This window comes from Podarcis muralis, chromosome 13 (assembly GCF_964188315.1).
Source record: "Podarcis muralis chromosome 13, rPodMur119.hap1.1, whole genome shotgun sequence".
Taxonomy (NCBI): domain Eukaryota; kingdom Metazoa; phylum Chordata; class Lepidosauria; order Squamata; family Lacertidae; genus Podarcis; species Podarcis muralis.
The window spans coordinates 27,584,465-27,604,906 of NC_135667.1; the positions used below are offsets into that span (position 1 = coordinate 27,584,465).

Consider the following 20,442-nt stretch of genomic DNA (forward strand, 5'->3'; position numbering starts at 1 on the left):
AGTGAAGCTTAGTTGAATAGCACCCCTAGTGTTCAGGCACAGGAACTAGTGCTTAGTGCTTTTATTCTAAGCCATCTGTTCAGTGCTCTGTGGGCATTTGCTGTGCTGCATGAAGCTGATGAGAGCTATAGTCTGAGGCTACCACACCCTGCACAATAAAGTGTATTTATTATTTTACTTATCTTAATTTTTGTAAACCTCATTGTAATTTAAAATGAATGTATATAAACTCACCTATTGATGGAGGTTTATGTGAGCTTAGACTAAATTTGCAATATCCCAAAGCAAAACCCAAAAGTGTTCTTAAGTAGGGGAAAGTTTTCTTCAGTGTCAATCTGAAAAAAAAGACACCTGACATATGAGATAGTAAACACCAAAATAGTTCTGCAATACACCATCCTGGGGGTTGGTGTTGAAGGCAATGGAATGGCGTTCTTGTTCTATTTTTAGAGTCAGAGAGCAAAGACTTCTTTGTTTACAAAACATGGACAAATTGGATCACCCCAGGAAAAGCCTAGGCTGCTCCCCTTTTATTGAAAATGCTTCTTTGGGATTTATGTGATAAGTCCATGTGATTTATTTGGAGCAATTCAGACATTACAAAGACACTTGGATCTTGAAGAGTTTTAGATCTGATTCACAGTGATTAATAGGTTTATAGGTATCATTACTTCCCTGTGCTATGATACTGGATGTGGATTCTGTGCAAAACAATTACTGCATTTCTATCTAGTACACATTAAGTCTAACCTATTGACCTTGGCAGGCAAGATGGAAATGTGCTCTCAGATGAAGACAGTTTGCCTAGCAAAATACAGAGTTGAGCTGACTTCTATATCAAATATAAGCAGATTTTTACTGATCTATGCTTAAGATGTGCTGAACTAGGAAGACAGGCTGCACGTTTTGTGACAAGGTTGAGTTGAAGAGCCTCCTGAGATGCATATGCAAGAAGGGTCTACTATAGAACAAAGGCAGAGAAAACAGGTGCCTGTTTGTGTGGTCTCTCCTGATACTTTTTCCTATTTCCCCACCCTGTACCTTATATATGTGTTCATTCTAGCACTAAGCTACACAACACAAATTCCTGATTTCCCACTGGGTGCTTTTCATCCTGTGCTCAACAATGCATACCAAAATATCTCTCCTTCCGTCACAGCTTTCACCAAATGCAAACAGATTAAAAAATACGATAGGAGAAAGATGTTTACAGAGGAATCTTTGAGATGTTCAGGATAGTTTAGACTCATCTTTAAAAAGATTGGTGGGATCCCAGATCTCAGGATGGTTGGAAGACCTATCAGGACAGCCTGCTCCAGGAGACTGATGGATCCTAAATGATTTTTCGATGGCTTTTGGGAAGAGTTTCCTTTCACCCAAACTGGGCAATCCTGCTGAAGGCCTCATGAGGCTAGGGGCTTGATGCACCCTAAGTGCCCTTCCTCTCTTTGGGGAGCTGAGCTAGCCTCTTCATTTGTGAAGTTGGAAGGAGTGAACCAATGGGGTGACTCGTAAAGTGGTAGTAATAGTAGACTTGCATTTAATCTAATCAACAGATTAGATACTGTACTATAGACTATTAGTGTGCCTAGTACAGTCTACTCTGTGGCCACACTATTCCATCACTATTTTGCCAACTGTTCCGGCACTTTATCGCAGTCAAAGGGCTGTTAAAGCTTGATTCTTCTACAGATAGGAGGCAACTTGGTAGCTGGCTGTGACCAATATTCCGGACCCTTCGTGGGCAGAAATGTTTTTACCCATTCTGACTTAGATCCTACAGTTAAGGCAGAGTCAACAGAGGAATTTTGGTATCTGCTTGTTTTGAATACTTTCCCATTTGTACAGCCTTTGGATGTGGACATGATTATTTTTTTTAATCTCCTCTTTGTTTTATGTTGGTTTTAATGTATGTGTCATATATTGTTGTAAGTTGTTTTGAGTTACTTTTGTTAAAAAAGGGGGGGAAAACCATTAATAAGATACATAGAATTGGAGAACTGAGGTCAAGCCCTTGTATGCTTCATCTTTGGCCTTCTTCACTAACAAGAAGTTCTAGAGGGGAACTTTAGACTTGCATGATGGGAGTGGTAAAAGCCTCCTGCAGGTAGGTGTGGTCCCAGAAAACTTAAAAAGAGGTGTTGGCTGGGAGGAAGAAAGCACCTCTGGAAACCTTACCTTTAATCCCCAGTTTACTGGAGATTTCCCATTTGAACTCCAATGTTCTTTTTTGTACAAGATGGCTTCTCAGTTCCAGGATGTTCTGGATGTAGGTGAGACCCCAGAAACGATTCTAACGGTTCCGAGTAGTCTTTCCAAGCACAACATGGAAAGGGCCACTGAGAATTGAGACCTCTAAAATACTGCTTTGGATGACTGGAAGCAGGATGAAAGTGCCCAGTGAGCAGCTGTAAGTTCAAGTTCAGGGGCCTGGAAGAGGTACCACCATCAGATAAAACAATGCTTGTTGTCTGAGAGGCTTACCCTGCAACCTGTTCAGCCATTGCAGGTTGCAGTTCTAAATGCTGGACTTTCATTTGCCTGGTGGCTGAGAGGATGACAGGCACTTTGACATCGAGTCTGATTTTCAGCAAACTGCACAGGGATAAACTAGGAAGATACTGCCCCACCTACAGCCCACAAGAAACCCTGAATACCATTTGCCTCTAGTGAGATTGTATTCCTTCCCACAATGTCATTAATGCTTGTAACCCAATAACCACTAATTCAATTTTATCTGTACCTTTTGTGCATGTTGTACACTTGCTAGCTTGTGTATGCCATTCAAAGGTTCAGAAATGCTTTGTTTAAATACCTTAGTATTCCTCTCCCTGTACTGCATAGATCACTATTTAAGCGAAATGGTTCAATGTGTCACAATTGTGCTGTGATTGTAATTATTTTTAATAGAACATTCAAAGCAAGGAATATTACACATCCAAATTCTGTGATGGTATTCATCATATCCAAATGAAGCTCTGAAAATTCAGTGCATATTTTTGAGGGCTGGGTAGACATAAGCGAATTTGACGAAATTTCATCAGAAGTTTCACTCTTGCTGTGAATGCATGCTTTAAGAAAATATTTCTGGAAAAAACAAATCTTTTCCACAGTATGGTTTCAGTCTCCATGTTGTTTCAGATACCTTTGTTCTGTTGCAACATTTTGAAAAGATCCTTTTAGAAAAAAAATCAACCCTTTCAATGCACATTGACTATTTCTGTTGTTTCAGTTTTTGTGGACATAAACCTTAAGTTTTACATCAGAAAAAGGTATTTAATTCTGTTTCTGGTTTTTTATATTTTCTCTGTAGCATATCTTATTTGATTATACCTCTGTCTGCTCACCCCTTTCTCCCTGTCTCACTTAAGCATCTTCCGTTCCCATTGCTTTCCCGCCTCCTTCCTCTGGAGGTGTGATAAAGAGTTTGTGCATGCTGCAGAAATGCAATAAGGATAATGTTGACTATATCCACATGTGGTGATCTTGCTGGACATTTTAAATCTTTTTAGATAAAAATGCTTGCAAGTATAAAAGAAATGTCTTTTTCATTACCTTTTGAACAACTGATTATATTTTTAAATTCTTAAAATATTTGAACAGAAAGGTTAAATATAAATATATAGAACAGATTTATTATGAATAACTACAGCAGTTGGAATCTCATCTAACTTAAAATGAAAATGAATTCCTAAAGTTGAGACTCTGGAATATAGGTATGCTTAAAATAACAACTATGTTAGAAACAAGGGAAGAGAGAGGTATATTTTTTCTAAAGCTTTTGGAAACTCAGGTTACAAAAATATGTCATCCAATCTACTTTTCCTGTTATATGATGATCCTTGTTACTTTTCTTTGAATTTCATAAAATCAATCAAAGAAAAAGTATGCATGCCTTTGGCGGGAGATTTTGCTACAACGCGTGCTTTGACTTCACAGTTTCTGGTGGAAAACTCTCCTTCTGCCTGTGCTTGAATGATTAAACTTTTAGACAGCTTTTCAAACTGCATTTCTTCTCCAGCTGGGTTCCAGTGTGTCGTCTGTCTCACTTTTTCTGCATATCTTGGGGAGACATTCTTTTTCAAGTTGAAATAAATTCCAGCCCCAAACACTCTGTGCACTTCTTTAATTTTGTCCTCACAGGTACAAATTGTTTACAAGCCAGTGGATCTCAGCCACATAACGTCTAAATGTGGTTCCTTGGACAACATTCATCATAAACCAGGTGATGGTGACTATATATGTTTTTTAAAAAACAACAGTTTCTTACTGGACTTCTAAAGGGGGTGGGACCCAATAGCTTTTTTATTCTGCTTTTTTGCAGACATTGACAAAGGAAAGGGGAAAGGAGGGAAAGAAGGACAATGATAGGTAGAAGAAGAAGTAATTACAACTGCGAAATGAAAAAAAAGATAGTCTGCATCCCATGTAATGGTTGCCTCTACAGTGGTACCTCTAGTTACGTTCACCTCCAGTTACATATCCTTCGGGATACGTGTGCAGCAAACCCAGTATTTTTCTGGGTTTCGTCGTGCGCATGCGCAGAAGTGGCTTTGGAACAGATCCCGTGTGCCACCGGAGGTACCACTGTACTAAGTTCTGTCTGAGAGAGAGAAATGTTTGCAAAATATTGGAATTGATCACCTACATGATTTTTGTCAACTATTGGTTCACAAGGTTATTCTAGAAAAGCCTAGATGCATGACCAAGATAACATAGTTGCATAACTTTTTAGGTTATTATAAACTTAATATATTAATGATTAATGGGTTAGTACTTAATAATAGGGATGTGGGTGGCGCTGTGGGTTAAACCACAGAGCCTAGGACTTGCCGATCAGAAAGTCGGCAGTTCGAATCCCCGCGATGGGGTGAGCTCTCGTTGCTCGGTCCCTGCTCCTGCCAACCTAGCAGTTTGAAAGCACGCCAGTGCAAGTAGATAAATAGGTACCGCTCCGGCGGGAAGGTAAACGGCGTTTCCGTGCGCTGCTCTGGTTCGCCAGAAGCGGCTTAGTCATGCTGGCCACCCTTGGCCAATAAAGCGAGATGAGCGCTGCAACCACAGAGTCGGTCACGACTGGACCTAATGGTCAGGGGTCCCTTTACCTTTACCTTACTTAATAATTTCATGTGCATGCCTCCAAAAGCCCTCCTACAGAGGCAAACATGCTTTATCAGATCTTTGATCTCTGGAAGCCCTTCCTAGGCATGGTTCATGGACTTGAGTCCTCTGCCTGTATACATTCTGCTGTAAATTTGCTTGGGGGGGGGGGAAATGTTGAAGAAATCTGGATGCCACAGCAGATGCATACAGGCCTATTGGGGGCAACCATCTAACACACACGTTAATACATACATTTGTGCTCTCTGAGCTATTTTGTCCAACCGGCTGGTACAGAAGCCAGTTGGCAGCAGGCACAGTCTACCTGCAAATGTAATTGATAAGGCCTTTTGTTGCTTCCTTTGGTCCTATGGATGGAGGCCATGAAAGAGAAAGGGAGGGAGGGAGGGAGGGAGAGAAAAGGGGACTCTTTTTAAAGAGTGGGTCTCATCAGACTGTTGATGGTATTTATCACCTTGGTATATTAGGTACATATAAGCTTGCTAGCATCTAATTTAAAGTACACCCTATAGTGGCATGTTCAACTGTTGCCATTTACTTTCTATACAACTGAGTTGCATAGTCAAGTGAGCAAGCCACATACTGGTGACAGGTGGCAAACAAAACTCCTACCTGACAATATTTCTTCTCTATAGCAGTAGCTTACACACTGAGCATCCACCAAGTTGATCCAAGATAATTTTTTCTCAAGCTCATCCAACCCAACATCCTCTTCTTTTCTTTTAGCTCTTGCCTGCTAGTATTTCATTATTTTTTCACTATTTTGCAATTCATTCAGCTGGCATTATTCTGAACCAACTGCTTCCACTTCTAATGCTGAAAGGGAGCATGGACATGTAGTAAAACTTGATCAGTTTTATGAGATCAAAGTATATTTGCAAATTGTGTAGAACTTGCCTTCTGCTGTGTGAACTTACTGGGTTTTGTTTATTGCTTTCTAGGCTGTAGAATTTATTATTTACTTGCGCTAAACTCTGAGGATAACAGGCCAAATCCATGACATTATTTTCTCCAAATATTTTACTCACACTTTTTTTTATATATTTGTTAACCCTGCCTTTATTTGTCCTCTAGGTGGTGGGCAGGTGGAGGTGAAATCTGAGAAACTGGACTTCAAAGATAAGGTGCAATCAAAAATTGGGTCATTAGACAACATCACCCATATGCCTGGAGGAGGAAATAAAAAGGTAAGCATTCTTCCTCTTGCTGTTTTCTGTGCATGAGGGGAAAATCTCATCAAGGTAATAACAGGTAGCAGCATCTTTCTCAAGCCTGCTCCCCATCAGTCTCTGATGTTGCTGCTTTGAACCTTGTTTTTTAAGTCCCCTGTTTTCCCCATGCATTTTCTGTATGCTTCTCTAATGCCTACTAAATATCTATTATGTTTGCCAGACTAACAGCAAAGGGGTAATTGCTTAGCTTCATTCTCCACTTTGTTCCAAAAAAGAGAGCTGCCTCAGAGACTAAACTATGTGTTATGTGCAAAATCACTTATTGGTGCTGGGATGCTGATCTTCCCCTCTCCAAGCCGAGGTGATTGAGAGCAGAAAAATAGTGTGGGGAGGAGTGTTCAGCCCTTTTCCCCACACTGAACATGCCCCTCCCCCCGGAGGTTTAAAGCATGTTTGTACATAACATGTGGTTAGTTCCTTAGCAGCTGCCCACAATGATGGCTGGAGTGGGGTAGGACTTGCCCTTCAGAAGAATTCTGTCCTTCCATACTCTCCAAGAGGCACCTGGGGGTGCGTACAGACATACCTAAAAACAAAGCTTGTGGGCTCTGAAAGCATTGCCATCATGTTATTGCCAGACAAACCAGTTGCTGAGTTTGGAGAAAAGAGTGTTGAAGCAAAAACTGACTGACTGCAGTGTCTTGTGCTGAGCCCTGCTGAATCTAGTCCTGCATTGCATTCCCATAGTGGCCGACCAGGTGCCCATGGGAAGCTGCAAGCAGGCCCTGAATGCAACCATTCTCCCAACTTGTGATTCCTGGCTAAACTAAATGAGAAAGGGAAGTTGGGTGTTCCCGCTTGTTAATTGGTAGGTTGGTGGTCAGACTTACTGGTGTGGCGGTCAGGCAAGCACAGTGTGGGGGGTGGGGAGGTGATGCGTGCATGGGGCGGCAGCATGTTACATCAGAGACCTCCTTCCCTTTTCTCACTCCTAGTTCCTTTTGTCATGCTTTGGTGTTTCCAGCTTTTCCTCAAGTGAGCATGCCTGTTGCTAGACTGTTTCTTTAATGAGTGCGTTTAATGAGCCTGCCTGTTTGTAGACTGTTTCTTTAATGAGTGCATTTGCTGTCTGCCAAGATCTTGGAAGGAAATTCCTCTCCAACTAGGGATATAAGTTAGGTTGGCCTTGCCTTTGGAGATACAGGAGAAGTTAGTCTTTCTAGCCAGCGATCCTACTGATTAAACAGAGGGAGCTTCACGGTAAGTTCAGTTTCCCCTTTAATCACACAGCTGTATATCATTGGTGCTTTACATAATTTTTCAAAAAAAGCAGAAAGTCTAAAGCATGGGGAAGGGGCAGCAAGGAATGCGGTGTTTACAATGGAGGTAAGTATGCCTGTTGATTTGCAGCATAAAGGAGGGGAAAACCAGGCTCACATCACTGGAGAAATTAACATGTTGGCTGCCATTTTTAGGTACGTCTGTATGCGCCCAGAGGGAGGCAAAGGTTTCAAATGGAGCAAGGAGGAGGAGGGGTCTTTGCTTGCTTGGCTATGTTTGCTACTACAGTCAAGACTGATGTCTGATGCTGTGGTCTAGATATCATTTTCATAAGGTACACTTGAGGCCTTTTTAAAATTTCACAAAGCCCCTGCTTTGCTCTAAGAAGGCCTCTCTCAACTTTTTTTTGTTTAAAAAGAAAGGACCCATTGCCATTACCTGCTCACATATTGCTGATATCCAGGTTGCTGAGATATTTAATGTGGCAGAGCAGCCTATTCTGTTGGTCCCTCCATAGGATGCAAATACTGCCAACTGGAGTGGTCCTCCCAGAAAGACTGATAAAATGATGAATCAGCACTAATTCTGTTAAGGCGGACCTTCCCCATTGAGGTCATATAATATACTTAGAAGTTAATTGCACAATTAGCTGTTTTCCTTGGACCAGGCTTGCCTGCTTACTGTGCATCTGGGAATATCAAGTCCCTAAATCATTCCACTTCAGAATAGGATTGCCAGCTTTTCAGCTGGCCTATATATGTGTGCCTTTAATAGTGGCTGAATGTACAAACATTAACAGGTGGTGATATTCATTTCCATGCTATGAAAAGGTTTGCCCGCTGCTTTCTGTGTATCAAGCTGCTGTTAAAAGCACAAGAGCAGTCTAGACTGGGTTATTTTTCCTCATAAATTGGCAACCCAGTTCAGGCAGCTTATGCACAAAAGGCCCTGGAGCTATCAGCAGGGATGCATCATAGGTTTTGAAACCCCATTTGGAGAGTGATTCACGTATACCAGTTAATTCTGTTTGTTTGTTTGTATTTGCCTCATCTGTTGTGCCTGTCTTGGGGAGGGAGGCTCTACTCACATGCATTTCAGCCCCTTCCTCTCAGACGCATCTCATTTTAGTAGCCTTAGAAACCTTTCTAGCTCTCATTGGCTCCTTCCAGTGAATGTGCTGGCTTCTGATGGAGGAACTTCTCCGCTTCCTTATCCTTCTCTCAGTGTCATTCACACATCTGAGCATCCACCTCTTTTCACTCCCCCTCTCCCTTCTTTTTCTGCATTTCCTGGACCACAGTTGGGCTTTTGTAGCGTATCAGAGAAGGAAACCCTTGCAGGCACTGTGAGCATAAGTATGACTTTTGACCCACTTGGATGGACCTATGCTCCAGGCACAGGAAGAGGAGTCCATGAATGGCAAGCAGCGTGATGAACATAGTTAAAGAGGGCAGAGAATTCATGAGAGTGAGAAGGTTTAATGTCAGGAATAGCACTGTTCTCTCCCCCACTGATTCCCCTCCCCAAGAGACAAGTTTAAACTTTGGAATAGTTCCATTATTATATTAGCTATCTGCTCAGGCTTGGTGACCATTCTGTAGTTGTGCCCTGAGACAGCCAGGGCATCTAGAAGGAATCCTTTCCTGTGATAACGAATTCTGCTAATGAAGTGTGAGCATCTGTTTTTCTTGTGAACTGTAAAAAATATGGAAAACACTACAGAGGTCCTCTGCTTTAGTAGCATCCCTGCACCAGCCATCACCAAGCTATATAACTTCATCTCACAATAAGTTGTTGCTTTAAGCAAAAAACCCTGCTGTCGCCACCTGATAAGAAAGAGGAGGGGGATGTAGACTCTAGATACCCACGCCTCTAAAGACTTCTGCTTCTACAACTGTGGAATGGGGGTCTGCATAAGACCCCAGCTACCCCTGATCATTTGCTGGTGTTCCTGGGATTGCTTAGGGGTCTGGGAAGACTCCTGGCTATCTCTAATGTAGTGGCCCAAAGGCTGTAAATGGAGCTCTTTTTCCTCTGCAGAGCCCTTAGCACTTAAGCAGGGAGTTGAGTAGGAGGGCCCAGGTGCAAGCTCCATCCACCTCCTCAGCACTTCTGGCTAATGAGAGAGGAGATCCAGAGGATAAAGGTTGTGTCAAAGTTAAGGCCTTCTGAGAAGATCTAATTTTTTTATTTAAGAAGGCACCTATGGCGACAACAGTAACATACAAAGGCAAGAATTAACCCTGCTTTTTTTGTGAAGGCAGAGTTAAGATTGGAAATTGGACAAAGCTTTCTTCCCCACTAGAATTAATTTTTGGTAAAAATCATTTGACCCTGCTTTCCAGAAGAGGAGTTAACCCATGCCTGTATGTTCCACTCCTCTGTCGACTGACAATGGCAAAATTCATCAGCCATCTATTGAGTGGTATGAGACATATCGGAGTGCACACCATCTTTATTCGCTAGCTCTTGCATTCTCCACCTCTGGCTCCTGTACCTTCTTCTGCACACTGCAGTTATATTCCTGATGCTCTGTCCTCCTCCAATTCTATATGTCCCTCCCTCCCCATTGAAGATTTTTGGTTTCATGTCATCTTATTTGACGATGCTATTTTGCATCCCACTGACCTTCTCCACCCACATGCAGAGAGAGAAGGGCAAGGAAGACACGAACGGTGCTCAAAACTGCCCCAATAAGACTGGGCCTCCTTCCCCCATCACGGAGCCCTCCATCCCTGAGGAGAGCCCACTCCCCGACTTGCACCCATGTGATGCCAGTAAGTAGTTACCTGTTCTCATGAGCTTTGTGAGAGCTAGATGGGAATCAGATACCCAGAGCTTGGAGGGTGTGGGGTGGGAAGGCATCATACTAGTTTTCTCTGATTTTGTTAGATTGAAAACCTGATGTTCTGTACTAACCCTAGCAGCCTAATGTGGAAAAAAACCCTGTACTTTAAAAATATTTTGGACTATCAGACCTCAATCACCATCTCACCTTTCTGCAATCTATTGGCTGCTGGGATCTTTCATCTGGCATGGTTTCAAGATAAGGGATGCCCAGTTTGATAGGAGACTCGACTTCTTTGCTTGAAAACATTCATAAATGTATTTGGATAGGTCACCTTTTCATAACATGGTAGTACAATTCTGGGAGAAGCTGCTTTTGAAAGAAGTTGACATTTTTGTATGTTCCATTTCATAGGCTCATAGCACACAGTTTGCATACAACTTCTGTCTATAGGTTGTATGAAGCAATGTAGGATTCCTAGATCAAGGAAACATGGATATCATTTATTATTTTTAACTAAAAAAAATGTCAGCCAAGCAAATGAGTGGGACTGCCCTTATAACAACACACTAAAAACTGAGAGCCTGGATTTTCCTAATTCTGAGCATACATCAGTGTTTTGCCAAAGCAGCGGCGATGGGGAGAAGAGGAGCTGCGGCTGAACGAACCACTTTGGCATACCAGTCAAACGCTAGTGAAGGTATAGCTGAAGTGGGTGGTGGGAAAACAGCATCAACCCCCTCCACTTTTCCCTGTCCTGCTCTCTTGTCCTTACCTGCCAATGTCTCTCATTCCAGATTGAGAGCCACAAGCTGACCTTTCGTGAGAACGCCAAAGCCAAGACTGACCATGGAGCTGAAATTGTCTACAAATCACCCACTGTATCTGGAGATGCCTCCCCACGGCGCCTTAGCAACGTCTCCTCCACTGGAAGCATCAACATGGTGGACTCCCCACAGCTGGCCACATTGGCCGATGAAGTGTCTGCTTCCCTGGCCAAGCAGGGCTTGTGATTGTGTTAAAGTGGGTGGAGAGAATAAGAAGAGAAGAATCCACTCTGGCCTTTCTTCCTCTGTTCCGTTTTACATCTTCATTCCCCACCATTCCTTAATTTATTTCGTTTTTTATATTAATGGGCTAACTCTTTTAACCTGGTTCCCTGTCCCCCTTGCCATTTATTCATCTGTGGTCTCAGGATTTCAAAATTAGTAACAGTGTGAAAACAAAGATTTCTTACTATATCTCAGTCTAGAGAAAGACATCATTTCACCACTTGCTCCTAAACAAAAGGAAATGTAATTGTTAGGAAACTTTGTGCTGCATAAGATATAAGCTTGAGAAAGAGGGTAGGTATCTGCCTCTGTCGATGAGCAGCAGCTAACCAAGTTTGTCCCCATGAACAGAGAAAAGAGCCTATATTGCTGTGGGATTGTTTAGTAACCTTCTTCAAGAACACCTGCTGTTTTGCATTTTGTTACAGGTATGTGTGATAGTGTAAGTCTAAAGCAGATATCAACTGCATACACAGGATTTGCAGTGTGAAATATCCCCTACTTCAGTCCTCAGGGAATTAGTCTTCAGAATCTCATCTCTGCAGGGGGACATGTTTCTATGCTGGGAAGGGGGCAAATGCCCAATTTGCCACAGGCATATGCCTTTTATTTTAAGTTTTCTTGAATGGGGTTTGACTAGAGCCATACCACTGCATGCAAGGGCCAATGCATTGGCCTGATACCTTTGAATTACAAGAGCAAACAGCATTGAAATCCTGCCAGCTCCCTCAACTATGGTTCAAATGATGCATACTGAGGAGCAAGGTGACGCTTGCCTCATGCGATTCTCCTTTGGGGACACTGTTTTTGCAAATGTAGGGACATTAAAAGCAAATTTTCATACTATTTGACTATTACTACCACTTTTCTCCCCTCTTCCACTTGCCTGCCTTCTTTCTCATCTTTCCAGCCTAAAAAATGCCACAAGTTCCATGCCCGTCTCTTTGCTCTTGCCGTAACATTTGCAGGTTGGCTCAAAGGACTTGGTAGGCGTTCTTGGGGGAGGGGAGCAAGGAGGTTTGTGGGCTTCAGATTTGCTCCTTGTGTTCAGTCCGATAAGCATGGCTGTTTCTCTTGGTTTTCATAACAAAATTGTGGTTGTACGTAGAAATTTGTGAGGTAGAGGTGTGGTTCTAGGGTTTTTTGTTAAATGAGATAGGTGCACTTAAGTGCAAGTGCATGGGGGAAGAAGGGTAACTTCCTGGAAGGGCGTGCATGTGGGAATAGGTGCACCTTTTAGAATCAAGAGTCTTTCATAATAGTTGCATATATCTGATGCTCTCTTCATCGCATGCATGTTTGTTCCTCAGTACGTGCATGTGTGGAAGAAGCATCACAAATCATAGACACCAAAAGGTTTCATTATCACCTCCAATACTTTTCCATGAAGATTGTTCACCCTTTCAGTTATGAGTAATCAAGCATTGCTCATGTAGTATGAACAAGTCCCCAAACTTGGGTGTGCATGCTCCAAGGGAAACCTACAGCACAATGCAGCCAGCAGGAATCTATTTCCCATATTTTTTGAAAAGGTGCCAGAGAATTCAAGTTTTCACAGGTGGGGGAGGGGGAAGAGTCCAAAACTAGCACACTGTGCAGAAGTGTCTGAATAATGACTGTTTCTGAACATAACCTGCATATGTGTACTGGCTGAAGAAGCTATCATACTAGCAGAAAGAGCTCTTTCCCTCACCTGTCAAAGTTGGAAGACTAATTGCATTTGTAGTACAGATTCCAGGGTCGTCCTTAACAAACCCTCCCCCCCCCCTTGCTGTTTAAAAAACATTTATGGTACGAGTTGTAGCTGTGCATCTACCTAGGCTAAGTGAAACTACTTTAATTGCAGAGAGTACTTTGCCTTTTGTGAATGGCTATTCCTCCCTGCCACTGCCTTTATCATCTGATAGAATCTTTCTCTCTCCCCTGCCCTCTCAAATTTCCATCCTTCAGATGTAAGTTCCCAAGCAACACAGGCTTTGCAAAACATAGCCTAGTTTATTGGAGTACTACCTGAAACACCGAACAGCAACAGAGCTCCTATTAGAATTATGACACAATCTATTGCATGAACGGTTGTAAATAACACAGATTTTATAAGGCAGTCCCACCACCACTCATACATTACACAGTTGGAATTGTCTGGATGTGTTTGGAAATTTCCAAGTGAGAGGATAAGATGGTTTAAGTAAAACAAAACACACAAACCCAAGAAGAAGGGGTGGGGGGTGGAATCTCAAATTGGTGGTAGCACACATGGCTTTTTAACAGTAAGTTCACAAATATGGCAACATAGGCCTGATCCTCAGAGCTAGGTCCAATAAGGAACTGTCGTGTAGGTTTACAGCATAGTATTTAAAGCTTGGCAAGGCGTATATTATCTGAGTTTGCCAAACTGATGGTGGTTGTTGGTGACTGGGTGGCAGCCTCTAAGTGAACCAGGTGCCTTGTCATGGGTGCAGAAGATTCTGCAACAGATAAGGATCATAGCATGCAGAATTAGAATCACAGAACTGTAGAGTTGGGAGGACAGTGCTCAGAGTGATTAGGAATTTCCTCTTCCTGTTCTCTCCATTTCCTCAAATAGTCTTGCTACCCAACACGTGCATCTGTCTTTGTACTGAGGTGGGGAATCTGTGGCACTGGAGGTTCTGCTAGTCCACAGCTCCCATCATCCCTGATCATTGACCATGTTGCTGGGGACTGGTAGGGAGTCAAGGCTACCTTCTTCTGAAAAGCTACTGGCTCCGCACTTCCATATGATGGTGGACTCAACTCTCCATCTGCCCAAGCCAGCATAGTAAATGGTCAAGAATAATGGAAGCTATAGACCAGCAGCAGCTGGAAGGCCACAGCCCCACTGCTGCCACATAATTATTCCAAAACCCCACACCATTGTGAAACACATCTTCTGTACCCTAGCCAGAGCAGCCTTTGTACAATGCCACAGACCTAGGCATTCAAGGATATTGGAGGAATGTTTGTGGAAACTGCAGCTGCTCAAAAAAACCCCCCAAAGTGGTAGAGAATATTTGGGGGGGAAACTTGCAAAGCGGGCTTCTATTTCTAAGTGGTGGTGAGAAGAAAAATCTTTAAAAACTTTCTTTGCATGTTTTTCTGAGAAAATGTCTGATGCGGTGTTCAATTTTAAGCCGACGCCGGTTGCTAAACTTAATACATTCCTTGTGAGATAAGACACCTTGAAGATAGGCTGTGTGCATGTGTTTTTGTCCTTGTTAGGCTGAGTCGGGACTAAGGCTTTCTGCTTTAGGAGTACCACCTTGTAAAGTCTGTTGCTGCCTTTGCTTGCTTATTGTTTTGAGCCATGGATAAAAATCAGTTCAACTAATTGTTGGGAAGTATAGATTGTCCATTGTTTCTGTAAGCAAAAGTATTTTGTGGAATGAAGTAAAAAAAAAAAAAGTTGAGTAAGTTGTGACTAAGATGGAGGATGGGATAGCATGGGAGAGGAACCGATTGGGTTCAAGAATGTTACTTTGTTGGCTATATCACTGTACTGCAGTACCAATGCGGTAGCCAGGGTTCTTCAGACAGATCAGCATATTGGTCACCTTTCAACAATTTCCAATAACTCTATGATACTGTATTTAAAAATAAAGCCTGCAGTTGTATTACTTTAGGATGTGAGGAAGATTAATATGCCTGAAGTGAACAAATGTGAGATTTTTCCCACTGAGCGCATATACCATGTCACAGATTCTTTTCTGTTTGCATTAGGGGATTGAGCTAGGGCTGGAAAAGCGTCATCTGTCAGTTTTTGTATTGGCTTAAGCTGTAAATAAAACAATAGCTGTCTTCATTCAGTATGAAGCAACAAAAACAAACACAAAGTTATATTTGAGATCATTTGACTCCCTGACTCTCCTGAATATTAACAGCCCTTGCCTTCATCCATTTATTTCACTGCTCAAATCTTCCCCTTCCCCAAGCATAGGATCAACCATTGAAACATTATGAGTTATTTTTCCCCACCCCAAATTTAGCCATCTCCCTAAGTCATAATATCTGTTTTCAAACATGGATTTTGATTGTCTTTATGGCTCATTTTAGGATGCATAATGGCATCAGTTTTATAGAGGGTTAGACCCATGAGGGTTCCAATCGAGGGCCATGTTGAATTGACTGGCTGGTGTCTTGTCTTGGTATATAAATATACATATCTAGGGGGTTGGAAAAGTGTTAAAATTTGACAGATGAAAATCATGGTTTTGAAAGTTAAAGAGGAAAAAAAATGGGCTTTTTGTCATGAACTTGAAAGTATGAAAAAGGGACAATGGAGTTTGGAAGACCCAACAAATTCCCTTTTAAGTTTCACGGGGGTGGGGAAACGGGGTGGGAGGGGGTGGGAAAGGAGTAAGATCTCCATATGATCATCCTAGCTTAGCTACCTGTCTGTGACTGTCCATATTGTACTTGTGTGTTATAACAACTGGTTTACACCGACTTGCTGTAAAAGTGAATTTGGAAATAAAGAATTCATTACTACAATATTAAACGAGCTTTGCCTTTGTTGGAGAGATATGGTGGAGATGTTTGTTAGCACTGTTCCAGTTTCATACACTTAAGCCTTTGTAAATTCTTACCACATTATTAAACTGAAAAATGTTCCTGTGAAGATGGTACTTCCAGAATTCCTGTTTTTGCTTTCATTCACTTTAAGCTGAATTATCATCTGGACAAGACACTCATCCTCTCTATAGCACTATAGGCATGGCAAGACCTTTTTGTATTGAGGGCTGTATTCACCCTTGGGTAACTCTCCAGGAATCATGCGGCAGTAATGAGCATAACAAAAAAAAGCTGCTTGCATCCTAACCAGGCTGCTGTACTAGGCCACCTCAGCACCATAGCTACCACCATTTTATTATATTCTGGGAGAAAGCCTGTCTTTGAAAATGCTAGTTTCAAAAAAGAAATTTTAAAAATGATTTAAAAGTTTAGTCACATTCTTAAAGCCATTGCTTGCTTTTATTCCTTGATAATTTCAATTGATACCTCTGCATCCTCACTAATAATAGCACTCATTCAACTGTTATTTCCCAAAGAAGAGATTTAGCACACAGTTTTCTTAACTTTTTAATTTTTTTAATCTTTTTTTTTTATAAGCACACATTTGTGCTTTGGCCAACAGAATCAAGACATTAAACAAAGATCAGCTTCTCTGAAGAAAAGCGTTTCTATATAACAAGGACATTACACAGCTTGAAGCAGGAAAAGAAATATTTACAAAATACAAGGTGGTTTTTTTTCTGGATTTTTCCTTTATAACGCTAAGAGGGTTATTCAGAATTTTCAACCTTATAAATAGAAAAGCACTTAATGCAGAGGGATATGGTAGCATTGGGTTTTTCCTCTTCTTAAAAAGAAATTAACTAGAACAGAACCAAAAACATTAGGTAATGTTGAAAATTGTGAAAAAACCCCAACCATTAAGCAGTTTAGCTACTATTTCGTTACGATTACAAAATGAGAAAAAATGTATTTTTTTCCTTTTTTGGTGATGTGATTAATACAGAAGACAGGCGCAATGCTAACAACAGGACAGGGACCAACAGCCACACCGCTAGGGGTCAGAAAAACATTACAGATGGATCGGTGTGCAGAATCTGGGAGCCACTGGGGATGTGATGTGAACGGCCTCTTTAAATTAAAAAACAAAACAAAGTGATTTTTAAAATTTCCAAACCTGTTGAGCTTGTCAATAGCCAGCCCAAGAAGTTATGAGAAAGAGGAAAGAAAACTTGACGGAGAAGTTTACTTTTGAACTAAGGGGTGTGTGGAAGTGGAGTTAAGCAGTAGTGGTGAAAAACAAAGTCCTATCTTTCTCCAGAAAAAAAAGTTGAAAACAATTTAGATACTCAAACATAGCTTAAAATATAAGATGTAATCTCAAGCAATGCATAGACCATATATTTCTATATAGGGTGGGGGAAAACAATGAATTTTACGACACTTGCTAAAATATGGCTTGTGAATCTGGGGTGGCAAGTTCCTGAATCCTGCTGACATCCCTCTCAGTATTTTAAGGCTTAACACTACTGTATTGCAACTGAGCAGCAGAAGAAATACAACCTACTGCAACTTTCAGACTAATGGGCAAAGTGCAAAATTAAAAAGGGAATACTGAAGTGTTAATAACTTAACAGCATGTAAAGGGGAGGGGAGAATGACAACCCCCCCCCCCAAAAAAAAAAATCTAGATGGGCTAACAGCCTTTTCCCTGCTCCTAACTTGCTACTTGGGGAGGGATTAAGCAGCACAGTATGAGCTGAATAAAACTGATTTAAAAAATAAAATCACATCCAGGGTACTGATAGGGAATTGCCTTTTCTTGTACAAATCTTTTAACATGGAGAGATGGTCTGAAAAGCAGCAACAAACAGCAGAATGGAATAATAAATGTAACACAGGGTGAAGGAACTGGAGGGGAAGAGCTTCTTCTTCTTCTTCTTCTTCTTCTTCTTCTTCTTCTAGCCCACAAGGTGGGAAGCCATCTCTTTTGGGTGCAGCTTCAGGGAGAGTTTGCATTGCAAGTGCATTCTAGTGCCACTGCGGCCCAAGAGCAGAAACAGATAGTGAGGGAAGTTGTACTCAGAAGACGTCACTTTTCACCACTAATTTCACTCCACTAAAATCTTGGGGGGAGGGGCACAGTGATGGTGGTAAGGTGAGGAGAACAGACACCGAACAGAAGAAAAAGAAAAAAGGAGAAAGAAAGAAAAGCCTTTCACCAGAGAACCAATTCCAGGGGTCACTTGGCCAGCTTCACCCTCCTGTTTGTGGAGTGTACACCTAAAGCATGGGAAAAGGGAGACAAGTTTGCTCTCCTCATTAGACCACACAGCACTGGATAAAAGGTGTGCGTGACAAGGAAACATGGAAAGAAAGAAAGAAAAATAAAACAGTTTCTAAACTCCTTAAATTCACTAAAAACTGTGAAAATTCCCGGCAGGATGTTTGAATATCAAACGCAGATTTCAGAAGCTTTAATGCCAAGAGTTAGTTTGGTGGATTGCTTTTTGCTCTCATCTTCCTGTCCATCTCTTATCTGTGGGTCGGCCGCTGAACTGTGGCCACGGCCCCTGGATTCCGGCTCTTGAGGCAAGCGAGGGTGGGTGAGGTGGGAGCTCCGTCTGTTTCCCGGGAAGGCTTGCTGCCGGAGGTGCGCCGTGTGGACCGTGAGGCCCGGTCGTGCGGATCCAACTGGTCCTCGCACTCTGTCTTGGGGTTGTAGGACAGTGGGAAGTGGCGTCGTTCCCAGGGCTGTACAGTCTGAAAAGCAACAAAGACTGGTCAGGAGGGTTTCAACATTGATCTGCACGGCAACTGCACACCCTTTAGAATACATCAAACCATTATCTCTGTAGCTAAGTCCCAGACACACAGTTCACTACAGAAATCTGTACAGCAATATTGAGGCGTTTTCTGAGAAACATGTTGCCCGGTTGGGAAATGAACGGGAGTTGGGACAGTTAGCACCAACCCTGAATTGGGGCCTTTATGGAGTCCTTGCCTTGTCCAATTTTTTCTTGGAAATCTCCAGGAGGTATCCCCCAACTTCCCTGGGCAATGTATACATTCTAGTCCCATACACAAATCTTCCCAATATTTAACCTAAATCCTCCATCCCTGAATCTTCAGGCACTGACAGCAACCTGCTCTTCTTCCAAGAAACGTGCAACAACATCCTTGCAACCTTCTCAAAGGATGGGGGTTAAGTGTCTTGACTGAGCCACCCCTCGCCAACACCTGGAACCAGAACACTTCCTATACATCTTTCCTAAATAGTTTTTATCTAGCAGGATAGCTGTATTCCACACTGCTGTGCTCCACTCCACCAGGCTTCAGTTACGCCCACTATATCTCATATGCTCTTGTCCACAACTAAGCACTCCTATCTCCTCCTGGCCCATCTTGGTTCAGAAGTGTCTGGTAGACCCTTCTGGTGCCCTGAGATGTTGTTCTACCATTATTCACCATTGGCCATATTAGCTGGGGCTGAGAGCTGTTGTCCAAAACATGTGGTAACCCTGGCTGGGGAAGGTTGTTCCATTATCAGCATAAACAAGGGAAGGAAGCTGTGGCCCTCCAGAGATTGGCCAAGCTGGCTGATGCGGAAGAGTTAAGTCTCTCCAGAAGGCCCCTGGCATAACCTCACCTGTGTACAAAGACAGACTGATAGCAGTTCCACTGAGAAATTGCATCCAGTGCTTTTGTTAAGACAATTTTTGCACACAGATGGACTGGGGAAGGGAGCCCTGCTTTCTGTCCAGAAAGTAAAACCCCACTCTAACTACAGGCGCCCTGGAAACCCATTACTGGAGGGTGGGGACGAGAGATTGCCTTCTTCACAATAGACATTACTTGTCTGTCAATACAACTCATTAATATTACCACCTGGAATGCTAAGCAAAGCCACAAAGAAACCCACCACCCACCTGTTCATCAAGGCCAGATTCCGGTGTGGAACATCGTGTGTCCTCACTGGACAGATGTCGCATGGAGTCCCGGGACAGAGGGGTGTGGGGACCAGAAAACATGTCTGGGCTGATGGGGCTGCGTGGCGAGTAGGTGTGGGAGACATCAGAATGCGCGTAGCAGTTGCCAACATCGGGTGATGCTGGTTGTGGGGTCGAGGGGTTCCCCAGCTGCGGCGTTGTCCGTCCATCTGTGGATCTGTAAGACCTGGAATGACGACAATGCATTTATTTCCCCCCCTCTGCTTTAAAAAAGGAAGGTGCCAGCATCACATGTTGAAAGCCACGCGTTCCCAATGGCTTACATTCAAAAGGCCACCAGAACCCACCCAATAGTATGCCCTCCCACCTCACTCAATCCAGATTAGTTTCAAGCAGAGCACAGCTGCAGTGCTGGGAAAGGGCCAGGAGAGCAGGTAGATGAAGATAAGCCCCTTCTTCTCCAAGTCTGACACGCCCTTCCTCAATTGCTGCCACCTCTCTGCTCTCATACACTGACAAATCCCTGCCTTCACCCTCAGGTCTCCAGCTCC

General features: G+C 42.6%; 2 protein-coding genes across 34 annotated transcripts in view; one reads left to right on the plus strand and one right to left on the minus strand.

Moving 5' to 3' along the window:
• MAPT (microtubule associated protein tau) overlaps positions 1-15,920 on the plus strand; it is an 89,989-nt gene extending 74,069 nt beyond the window's left edge. For 24 of the 29 annotated variants that reach the window (XM_028703116.2, XM_077917261.1, XM_077917255.1 and 21 more), the window contains 3 exons: positions 4,144-4,225; positions 6,196-6,308; positions 11,160-15,920. In XM_028703116.2, coding sequence (XP_028558949.1) covers positions 4,144-4,225; positions 6,196-6,308; positions 11,160-11,375 — 411 coding nt within the window. In that variant the 3' untranslated portion in view covers positions 11,376-15,920. Of the gene's footprint in view, positions 1-3,232; positions 3,273-4,143; positions 4,226-6,195; positions 6,309-10,221; positions 10,352-11,159 lie in introns of those variants that run through there. The other 5 variants (XM_028703121.2, XM_077917256.1, XM_077917265.1 and 2 more) reach the window with 2 other exon arrangements.
• Positions 15,921-16,495: 575 nt separating this feature from the next.
• KANSL1 (KAT8 regulatory NSL complex subunit 1) overlaps positions 16,496-20,442 on the minus strand; it is a 137,716-nt gene continuing 133,769 nt past the window's right edge. For 4 of the 5 annotated variants that reach the window (XM_028703109.2, XM_028703111.2, XM_028703108.2 and 1 more), the window contains 2 exons: positions 19,871-20,117; positions 16,496-18,704 (listed from right to left, as the gene is read on the minus strand). In XM_028703109.2, the coding sequence (XP_028558942.2) occupies positions 18,477-18,704; positions 19,871-20,117 (475 nt within the window). In that variant the 3' untranslated portion in view covers positions 16,496-18,476. The remainder of the gene's footprint in view (positions 18,705-19,870; positions 20,118-20,442) is intronic. The other variant, XM_077917252.1, reaches the window with a different exon arrangement.